The 11,936-nt window shown below is 38.7% G+C and overlaps 1 protein-coding gene across 1 annotated transcript; it reads right to left on the bottom strand.

Annotated features, from left to right (window-relative positions):
• Nucleotides 1–1,194: 1,194 nt before the first annotated feature.
• Nucleotides 1,195–10,572, bottom strand: LOC111657150 (P2Y purinoceptor 14). Its single transcript, XM_023409205.2, has 2 exons — nucleotides 10,508–10,572; nucleotides 1,195–4,124 (listed from the first exon to the last, which is right to left on the bottom strand). Exons 1-2 carry the CDS (start codon nucleotides 10,508–10,510, stop codon nucleotides 3,093–3,095), a joined length of 1,035 nt encoding a protein of 344 aa, XP_023264973.1. The 5' UTR covers nucleotides 10,511–10,572; the 3' UTR covers nucleotides 1,195–3,092.
• Between the last annotated feature and the right edge of the window lie 1,364 nt (nucleotides 10,573–11,936).

Genomic DNA, 11,936 nt, shown 5'->3' with positions numbered 1-11,936 from the left:
ACTTGAAAGGGTCCCTGTAAAACGCTGTCCTTACATACTCTTTATTCTTTCTCTTTTTCCTAAGATATTCAGCTCTTCTAAGTACTGCTAGTCTGCCTCTCAAATCTTCTTGCAACACATTAATTCCCCCCCTCTCTTCCTCTGTTGCTCTTTTCCACTGCTTTCTTAATTGTCTTCTTTCCTTAACTAATTTCTCCATTTCTCTTTGCCGTCTGGACTTAACTAACTGTACTCTTTCAACCCTCTTTCTGTCTTGCACCCCAAATCTTTCTGCACCATAGGAGTAAATTATATCCCCCATCTTCTCTAGTCTATCGCTTGCATTTCCTCCTAGTCTGCTTAAAATTACTGACAGATCTCTATTGACTGACTCCCATTCTTTCTTGCTATTTGCCCTCGGCCATTTAACCCTAGTTTTCTGCTCCATATTTCTCTCTCTGACTGGCCTGTTCACCTCAATATCAGCTGCATCCCCTCTTGTAGTCTCCTCTTCCCCCTCTGTAGCTGTGTTATTGATATCCTTCGAATTACCCTCATTTCCAAAGGATAAGTCATAAGTTATCTCACCTCAAACAGACATTTGATAGAGTATTTACTACACACATGATGAAATTAGAGGTTACACTGTAATTTGTAACGAACATGCTGTTGCTTACCTGAGAAAATGGTCTATATATTTATTTGACTTGATGCCTGTGTTGAATTATTTAAAAAAAAAAAAACTATGGGGAAAACACAAAGATCCAATCAGACTAAGATGGCAAATGAAAAAATATTCAACAAAACAGAAATGCAGCTAAAGTATCATGGGAGTGATTTTCTATTTATTTCACAAGCTCATGGAATGATTGTAAAGGGTGCCATGTCATTGCCCGCACACCTACATCTCTGTCAGTGGTGTGTAAAAGATTATCTTTTAGATAAATATAATTAGTTAATTACAATATCTGTCTGAAATATTTTGGGTAAGTGAATTTCCTGTTTCTGTAAGAGAAAGGAATAGGGCATCCCAAAGCTTGTCATTTATAACCTTCCCCTTAATGAAGAGACCCTGGGAGGGTGTAGGGAACGGACTGTGTTTGGGCCATAATGTGATGTTGTGTTTGCAATAACATAATAGCTAATAAATTGTAAGAAACTGTAATGTCTTGAGAGGTCACTAGGGCAGGCAAAAACACAGGCAAACTATCAGCGTCAAAGCAAGGGGAATTTTTATTTTCCAACCAGCAGGTTAACAGAAAGGTAACTCAGGTATGTTCTCCCACTCAAAATCAAGGCCTGTGACTCAACTTAAAAAGGTCCCAACAGAGAGAAGGGCAATTTCAACATAAAGTCCAACATAAAATGTCCACTTTCCTTTAAAGGTGGGTCCTTTCACAGTCCTTTCTGGTGTGGCTTCAATCCTGCTCCTTCCAGCCTTGTGCTCTCTGTCCTCCCTGCCCTCTTTGATCTACTCCACATATTTCTCAGTGCTGCAATCAGGTGGCTTAAGCACCTGCACCTGTCTGAGCGGTGAGGCACTCTGGAAGTTGGAGTGTGTGCCACGGCAGCCATTTTGTGATCTAGCAGCTGCTCCTGTATGGAGATGTAGCGTCCCTCTACTACCTGCCCCCTTGTAATGCCACAAAATGTATTATCATCTAAAATGCTAAATAGCTGAGTTTACAATAATAACATTATCACTAGCTTGCTGTAACACTAGCTTGTTAGCTTTAATTCTTCAATAGCATAGGCTAAGCATCTGTGCTGATGTTACATCATTTAAATTATCCACTTGCTTTTGTATGTAACAGGAGTTTTATGTTAGCAATTTAAATATCAATGATAATGAAGTTGAAATAATGTTTTTAAACACATCTCTCTTTTGTCCAAGCCCAACAATTTGAAATTAGCTGGCCCTTTACAAGGTTCAACCTTTTAAATGTGTTCACTTAAGCATATTTCTCTTTTACATAGTATATTGATATTCAAAATATACATATTTTAAAAGAAGATAAAAATAAAATGTTCTCAAGGGAGTGTCTGATTTCAGCTTACTCTGCACCAGCTGGAAAGACACAACATGTATTGTTTCACGGCACGAATGTTTTATTTGATGAATCCACACTAATTGAATCTGGCATTGGACATCCTATGAGTTTTAACATAATTCATGATTTTCACGTTTTTGTGTGGTTGGAGGAACATATTCAGTCCAAACACACCCTCAGTTCAAAAGTATAAACATTACAGTCATCTGAAGCTCCAGAGAGAGGAGAAGCTCATGTGACCTCAGAGCCACTAACACCAAATCAGCTGAATTTACTGAAAAGTGAATCAGTCACAGTAACATGATGCTGGAAGAGAACTGGACACCACAGCAGAGTCTGGTGCCACAGGTTTGATGCCCATTCATCAGAGTCCAGTTTCACTTCCATAACAGCAAAAATCACAATGTGGCTTCCTCCTTTCCTTTCTTTTCTATTCCTTTCCTTTTCTTTCTTTAATAATAAATAAAACAAAAATGAAACTATGTGAATCAGACATTTTATATAAATCTCATTTCATAATATACAGTTTACTGTTATTTCAATAATTACCATTATGTATACATAATTCTGAATGTATACACATTGCTATCAGAGTATTACATTATTACATGTACATGTAAATTGTTGCATTGTTGCTGCACTAACCCTTCTTAAAATGACATTTAGTTTCACTCATGGAGACCTGATACTTAATCAAAATGTTATATTGTCTTTGGAATCTGTGAGTCAAAATATAGATTTGATTTACTTCAAGAGAAACAGACATAGATGGTACCTTCATTACCAATTTCCTTTTTTCTATCTTTTTTGTTAATTTTTTCTACACCACAGTGTGATTCAGGTCTGGTGGACAAAACAATCTCAAATAACCTCTTAGACCTCTTAAATGATTCAATGTGGTGATGTAGATTGTGTGACATTTGAAAGCTGTTAAACCGTTTAGACTGTTTTGTCAATGATCGATCCCCTGCTCTCTTGTTTCCTCTTCTCCTCTCCTCCTCTCTTTGCTTCCTTTCCTTGTGTCCTCTTCTTGTCTCCTGTCCTTGCTTGTCTCCTCTCCTCCTAAATGTTACTCAGACTCTGGGCGGTGGTCAAGGACCTCCTCCTCTCCCTCCCTGACAGTTTCCTCAGTAGCGACTCTCTGAAGTTCCGGCACATCAGGACGTAGATGACGGGGTCGAGGCATACGTTGAGCGCAGACAGGAAGAGCGTCCCCTCCTTTAGCTGGAACAGCAGGAACCGGGTGTCATGGCTGAAGCCCGAGTCAGGCATCTGGCTCAGCGTGTACGGCACGCGGCAGATGTGATACGGCACAAAGCAGATGAAGAACACCGCCAGGATGCTGAAGATGCTGCGGTTGGACTTGCGGCAGGCTTCACTGCTATTGCGGCGCACACGGCGGTATGACTGGTAAACCCTGTGGACGATGGAGGCGTAGCAGAAGGCGAGGACCAGCAACGTAACCCAGAACAGGGACACACTGAAGAGGGTAGATACCCGGTGCCACTGCACACCCAGAGGTGTCTTCAACTCCATGCAGTGTCGAGAGTTCACCTCAGTAGCCAACTGGCTGGTCAGCAGGACGTTGGGCAGGACGCAGAGGAGGAGCAGGCTCCAGGTGAAGAAAGCCAGCACCCGGGCGAAGCCGACACTCTGCAGGAGGTGCAGCGCAGACATCCCGCCTAACCTGGACCTGCAGGTGGAGGAGGAGGTGTGTCGGACGATCTTGACGTAGCGCTCGAGGCTGATGAGACCCATGAAGAGGATCCCCACGTACATGGAGGAGTAGAAGAGCACGGCGGTGTAGCGGCAAATGATGACATGGATGCGCCAGCCGCCCAGACCCAGCTGAGCCGCCAGCCTGAAGGGGAAAGTGGACAGCATGAGGAGGTCGGCCACTACCATGTTCTTCAGGTAGACCACGAGACCTGAGTCACTCGGCACTCTGAAGAAGATCCATGCTGCCACACCATTCAGGCAGATGCCCACGATGCAGGTCACAAAATAGAGCGGAGGGAGCACCTGGCGGGTGAAGGTGCTATTGAAGTCTGATTGGTTGGTGGGGAAGTGGGTGGAGTTGAGGTTTTCCATACCCTGGAAACACAACATAATCATCATCATCATGTCTGATATATTCTGCATATTCCAGAGGATGAATCCTATTGAATTTGGTGATCACGTGGCTTTTTGTTTAGTGCCACCACAAGATTCACATTTTTGAAACAGAGAGAAAGCTGTTGACTTTATTTATTTATTTATTTTTACTGAATTTGCTGCGGAGATTCGAGGTCCCCAGAGGATAAACTCTCAAGACTTTGGTGCTCCTCTAACATTCTGGACCACCACCAGGTCCAACTTTTCAGTGAAATATCTCAACCACTATTGGCTTGTGTTAAAATTAGTTTGAGCCATGCTCCCTTCAGGATGAACTGTTAACACTGGTGATGCTCTGACTTTTCATATAGTGCCATCATCAAATAAGAATTCACACTAATAAAACTTTGGTTTATCTATAGAACAGTTTGGTTATTTTTACTTGTGTTCTTAGACTCTTAGTCTTGTTCTCACAATGACTCCTTTTACGTTCACATGTCAACAAAGGAGTCACAAAGCAATTTCCGTGTGTCTTGCTCTGCTGAATTTCCCCGTTAACTCCCCACAGGAGCCTTTCATGTTCATGGACTGAGCATGCAGCGGTATGTTTACACTGGGGCACGTGCACAAATAAAAAGTTTCTTGCACTCCTGTTTGTCCTGCTGATCCCACACACTTCCCTCCTACTTCTGATTCATCCCAGTCCAACACACACACACAAGCTCTACCTCACTCCTCCTTCATCCACTCTTATAATAACAGGACATTTACAGTTGGCAGTGACAGAGGAGGAGGACGACACTGGGTGGCTTTTTGTTCTCTTGTCCTGATTCAATTATTTTTAGCCCCCGTATTGACCCAAACCAGTGTGGATCATGTGACCTCGGCTGGTGCCAGATGATTGTTTCGCCAGTTGATCGTTACAGAGGTTCAACCCAGTGTTCAGGCTACGAACAACCTGAAACACTTCTAAACACTGAGGCTTGTTGTGCTGATCTGACTCTAGTTATGAAAACCACTAAGTCCCGGAAACAGTTAATATCTTAAAGAATATCATGTCCTCTGATCTCCTTATGTTGAGAACACAATATTTTACATGACACAGCTGTGGCCCACAGTAAGAAGACCTTCAGCTCATAACACAGAAGTTCTTCTCCTGCATCTCAGTGTTTCTTTTGTATGTAAAACTACTTTCCAACACACATATACTCTCAGCAGCAATATCGTTTCTGACTGATAATGTGACTCCATGTCAGGATTCGAATTACCAGAAATACATGAATGTGAGATTTGACGGTTTGGTTATTTGCTGAATTAAAACTACTTTGCTTCCAGTTTTTGGCCAACACAGATGTTGAATACTTGACCTATAATACTATAATTACAATAGAATACTATTGAAAACCTAAAATGCATTGTTGCAAAATTCAAATTTTATTTTGGACAGGGTGAGAGAAATTAATTTAGTTTGAGTGCAAGATTGAGAGCAAATACACACAGCAATGACACTGCTGACTTCTTTTTTTTCCACCAATCAGAGGCTTAGATCTCCGTCTCCGTGTTCATTGCAGCCGCAGTAGTACAGTGTTGGACGCACTTGAGGATTCATCTATTCTTAGCTAAAGATGTGAAATCTGTCCTGAGGGTGGTGCAGTGTGAAACATCATGGGGCCAGTGGATTCTTAAGGTTACATTTTTTGGGAATGAGGGCATTTAACTGTCTCAAACAGCTGATATATCTTGAAACTAAAAGTAAATTTGCAATGAAGTTTCTGTCTTACACAGATTTTATTTTTTAATTAATTTTTTCAAGCTGACTTCTACTTTTTGTTGGATGTTGGATGAAGCTGATCTGTAGCAGAAAAGCAACAACTTCTGCTTTGTTCCCCCACAGATGATCCAATACAGGATGTGATGCAATGCTCCTCAGCAGCATTTCAGGTGGAGCTGCTATGAATGTTCAGGAGAACAAAATTAGAACATTTGCAAGACTCATTTGTTAAGCAAAACAGCTTTTAGCTCACTGTGAGTGTTTGTGTGAAAGAGTCACATTGAGGTGGGATTTACTGGAAGAAGGAAACATTAAGTATCAGTTCAGGAGTTACAGTTACAGTTAAACACAGTCATGTGTATATTTTTGGGAAAACTGGAGTTTCATTGTGTCTATGAGCAGTTCTAAATCCTCAGACCACTGCTTTTTCATTTATACATGCTCCTGTTGATTCTGTCCTTCATATGTGGAGCTGAACAGTTTAACGTCAATTCTCTAAACCACTGAATCATGTGTAATGCCTTTTTTCTTTACTGAGTGCACATATTGCAGGTATGGTCAGGGTGTGAATCATAAAATGATAATCAGGGGTGTAACCTTTTTCTACAGGGTGAAAGGGAACCAGTGCAGTACAGTGTTTCAGCGAAGTTAAGTGTTACAATCTTGCTTGTTTAACTTAAGCTGTCAAATAAATGTAGTGGAAGTATAAAGTTGCAAAAAATAGAAATACTCATTTAAGTACAAGTACCTCAAAACTGTAATTAAGCACAGTAGCCTTCTTAGAGTTAATGTACTTAATTACTTTCCACCACTGCCCATACAATTATTGAGCCTTCAGCGCAGATAGATTTTATTTTGTTCAATAACCCAACAGGTAAAACTCCTGAAAGGAGGTGCCTAATATCAAAAAGGTAAAACACTAAACCACCACAGCCACACAAAGACTATTAGCATGAAATAATAAACTCTACTGATGTCAAAACATATCTCTACAACAACTAATCCTCCATTGTCTCACTGCTCATGACTGAGCACCAGCAAAATTAGTTCACATATGACATTTTCCTATTGGTAATGAAATGACAAGCTAACACCGGAAATGAAGTTGTGTGCTATCAGCAAGCTAACATTAGTTAGCTAAACTGTCCTTATGGCAAAAGTTAGAAACTAGCTAACATTAGCTGGCTTATCTGTAAGGCTAAAGTAAGAAACTAGCTAACATTACCTATCTAAATCAACAATCTATCTAAATCAAAAACTCTGAAGGTAAGAGAGTGTTTTACAAAGGGTTTTTCCTGCATAGAGAATTGGGAGGCGGCCACCTCATGACAAAATTCTAGTACTTGTTTTCTCAGTACTCAGTGGATTTGACATTTGTAACTGCAACTGCGGCTGCACGCCACTACAGCAACGTAGTGCCGCTGTATCGTAATCCGTGCATCAGGCAGAGCATTCCGAAATTGTCATAAAAGGAGTCAAGGCCAGAGTACCAAGGTTTTAGGAGTGTATTAATGAGTGTATTAAAGCCGAAGTTAACATGAATTTAACATCAGTTTTTTATAAATCTTCCCAAATGTTCTGAAAAGCCTAGAGTGAGTGGCTTTGACCAGTGGCTGGAAAGATAATGAAAATATAATTATTGCCTTGACCCCCCCTTACTTTTACTTACTTAACTGTTTAAAATTTTACAAACAAAACCTTTAATCGGGTTGTAAATATGATACAGTAATAGATCACAACATCTCTAATCATACAAAGTTGTTAAAATTAGCTCCTTCACAACCATCAACAATATCAAAATGCTAACATGTCAAAGCATCAGTAGTAGTGACCACCTAGTCCAGGGGTCGGCAATCCACGGCTCTGGAGCCTCGTGCGGCTCTTCAGCCCTTCTACAGTGGCTCCCTGTAGCTTTGATGAAAATAAAATAATATGAAAATAAATAACGGCTATTTTTTATTGTCTTTTTCTTTTTTCACCTCATATTTTGGAGATTTAGGTGATACTGATAATATTTCGTCGACTAAAATATACGTCACATCTTACAATGTCTCCATAGCAACATTTACAGCCAACTGCCTCTTCCTGCTGCCAAAAGGTGGCTAATCTTGAGTTTCGGACCCCTAGTAAGCTAACCATGGATAAATCGAAAAAAAGAAAAGTCGGTGTGATGATCGCACACTGAAATGGACTTGAGTCATAGTTAAATACAAACTTGCTTGTTCTTATGTTTACTCTTCTTAACGCTATTACTCTTCTTAAAGCTATTAGGCTGCAACTATATGTTTTATTCATTTCAAAGTGGGTTACTTTTTATTTTTTTAATCCTTCACAAATAAGAGAAGGACTCAAGTAGGCCTGCATAGTTCTGTGTTTTATTTAAAAGTAGGGGCACACATGCCAGTGTTTTTTTTCCCTATTCATAAGAGTTTGGTGTATTGCTTTGTTATAACAGGTAAAAACAGCAATAAAATGTCAACAGTTTTTTTGTAATATATAGTATAACTATTATAAAACTTTAACACTGTGTTATCTTCATTTTAAGGGTTGAATAGGTTTTGCTGCTTCGGATGATTTTCATTTGGGGGAGAGGGGCCAAATATGGATCTTTCAATAATTAAGGTTGCAGACCGCTGACCTAGTGCAATGTAGTCAGTTCAGTTGATAGAATACCAAGCTGATTCCCGTCTGATGGTGTTAGTCCTGTAAACCAGCTGGTAAACTGTGTTGGTTTTATCATTTCCCGTTGAGCCAGAACTTTTTACACTGACATACTTTCGGTGGGCCATAAAAACCACAGACAGAAAATTTATTAGAACCCAGAGGAAGCAATGAGGAGTCAGTTTCTGGTGTCAACCTGTTGCCACATCTCCCCATTGTTGCGCACAAGCAAATAAATAACCTAACCTTCTTCAAATTGTTTGATCAAAGTGAATCAAGCAGTTTCAAACTAAACTTTTTTCCAGGACAACATGACCAAAGTGTGGGTGGATTATGTTCATTCAAATCTTGTGGTGAAAATCTTTGCACTTGGACATTCACAAACAACTGAAAAGTTGAGGAGTGACTTCTCTGTTCTGTGCACTAACCTGCTATGCCTTATCATCTTTGGGTGTTTGGATGATAATTATTCTTATCTTATCATGTGTTTTTGCCTTGTCTTGCCTTGTTTTGTATTTAAAGAGTAAAATTATTCTGAGGATGACTTGTCACGAGTCTCCCTTATGACATGATTTTGGCTGCTGCCCTACTGATGTATTTATTTTGAACAAGGAGGGACAAGGGCCAATGCTGGGGGAAAACTCAAGACTTCAAGAATAAAGTTATAATATGAGAAAAAAAATGTTGTGAGAATAAAGTTTTGAAAATAGTAATTTTACAGGATGTTCTCACTATATTATGAATAAATGTTTTTCTTTTTAAAGTAAAAGCAGTTATATTTTCAGAATAAAGCTCGTAAGAAATGGAGATCACACAGTAAACACCTTCTCACAGAATAAATAAACCTCAACATTCTGATGAAGTGCTGTGGTTTAATGGTTTTACCATCACAGAGCACAGCTGCTTCTCTCAGTGTGAATATGACATTCAGGGTTATAGCCAGGTCCAAACACCCAAATGAAAATCCCAACCCCATCATTAAAATACTCATACCAAAATAGGATATTTATATTTAATGTTTTACATTCTATGTGACTTTGTCATTTCATTTGCACTCAGTTCATTAAAAAAATGTTTTTGTTTGTATAAAACAAGAAAACGTCACCTTGAGCTCTGAGATATTATATTAATTTATCATTAGGTTTTGACATTTTATAAACTTTATGATTAATTGAATGGAATGGTAAATGCACTGCACTTTTCTAGTTTTATTGACCACTCAAAGCACTTTACAGGTCACATTCATACATTCTAACACACAGTCATACATCCCACACTCAGTGACCCAAAAATGTGTCATGATGACCCCTGTGTTTGTAGGTCCTGACATAATATCCTCACATATATTTCTATATTAATGTCCTGTTAGTTTCTTTGTTTGTTCCTGTTATGGCTCATTCTCACTCTCCCTTCCAATTTTCAAAGGTTTATTTCAAAGCAAAAAAAAAAAACAAACAGAAAACTATGAACAAGGTATTTTTGTAAATAACCACAGACAGTGTGCGTTTTTTTTGTTTGTTTGTTTTTTTTGCAGCTTCTTTGTGGTTTTTCTTTGGATTTTATACAATTTAAAATTCCAATGAACTCATGTATTTAGAAAACTGGAAAAAATGAAATAACAGCAGTAGGTGGTTTAAAAGAAATGATTCAACTGCATTAAATTGTGCCTGCTCAGTGTCTCCTGTTATTATACAGAATTATATTATCTGTTGCCTCCATGGATGTTGTTTGTCTCACTCTTTATGTTTTATTTGTGTTTAACTGCTCCTTGTCTCACCCACCTGCTCCTGGTCCGATCTTACTTGTAGTCAGCTTTATTGCTTTAATTCATCACAACTGTTGAAAATTAGCCTCATGGCTTTCAATGACACATTTAAAGTCCATCGTTAAATGAAAGCATAAGTATTAAATCTATCAATAGATTTATTTATCAAAACAAGTGTTTACTCACCATATGAAGAGTCTGATGTTCAGTCAGGTTCCCATTTAGATGTTCCCTTCAGCTGTGATATAATTCTCTGCAGTATGATGCAGTGTGGTTCAGAGCTGAACGTTTGAGCTGTTTAAAGTCTGTGGAGGAGCTCCACTTCCTGTCTTACTCACTGTTCCTCCCCTTCTCTCGCTCTCTCTCTATAGTCACATTAGCAGGTCTGTGTGGCTACTTAGACACAGTGGTGCTTTGAGCTTGATGCTAACATCAGCATGTTATCTTCACCATCTTAGCATGGTGTGTTAGCATTCGCTAAATGTCACTAAACACAGCCATCATGTGTCTGCCCACGTTAATCCGTCCAGTTGTTGAGACATCTTACTTCAACACAGTCATGTTCATATAAACTGCAACAACAAAAACATTTTGTAGGAAACAAAATCTGGATTTTGAGAATTTTTAAATGAAAATAAATTAATGAAGCTGCACATGAACATCAGTGGAATCATCAGGAAGTGGTTGGTGAGTGTACGCACGATGGTCACACCAGAGACCAGGTTCATATTTGGAGTCTCATCTGTGGTCTAGACAACAGCAGCTCTTTGGATAAGGTTAGGGAAATATGGTGGTTGTAAATGTAAATAAACAGGTTGTGAACTTGTTCTGTATTAAACCAGACCAGGCTCTTTCTCTGACCTGAACCAAGAGCTGCGAGTCTGAACAGAACCATAACACACTTTAATACAGCTAGAGTCACTACTGTATGGTTAAATCAGATGTTTTAGTGGAAAGCAAATATGTTGTCAGTGAACATTTTTTTTTTCCCACAATATCTTTATTTGAGTTTTATAGCAGCACAAGATAGTCATAGTACAAACAATCATGACATGTATAGCCTAGCCATGGCCGTATGTCATTTCTTATAGATTAGCTGCCAAATATAGTAAAAACACAGCCTAAAACAAAACAATCACAATAGAAACACAGAACGAACAATATGCTTCTCTTGTTATTAGACAGATTACCAACACAATGTAATGGATTGTGAAATAATAGTAATGATAATGATAAGCTACGGGCTTTTAAAAGTAACAAAAAAAAAAATATATATATATAATGATAATAATAATAACTGTAATAGCGAAAAAGATATTAACATTCACAATTTTGGAAATTGCCATACCCACAGTTAGTCATCAGTTGGGTTTTCTGTTAAGTCTGAGTTCTTGACATATTCAATAAAGGGCTTCCATATAGGTCCGTGTACCTTCCGTTCATTCTATTTCCGATTTTGAAACGCAAATCGGAAAACCAAAAAAAAGGCATTTTTCCTTTTTCAATATATGTAGCAGGTTTAAAAAAACCCAAAAAAGAGCCGTTTTCCATTAAAATATAGCCATAAAATTGGATTTTGTGTTGTTTTCCTATTATTGATTTTTATATTCCAAGA

Source organism: Seriola lalandi, unplaced genomic scaffold (assembly GCF_002814215.2).
Source record: "Seriola lalandi dorsalis isolate HSWRI2012SDOR001 ecotype SW California unplaced genomic scaffold, Sedor1 jcf7180002054384, whole genome shotgun sequence".
NCBI classification, from domain to species: domain Eukaryota; kingdom Metazoa; phylum Chordata; class Actinopteri; order Carangiformes; family Carangidae; genus Seriola; species Seriola lalandi.
This window is presented reverse-complemented; position numbering and strand designations above follow the sequence as displayed.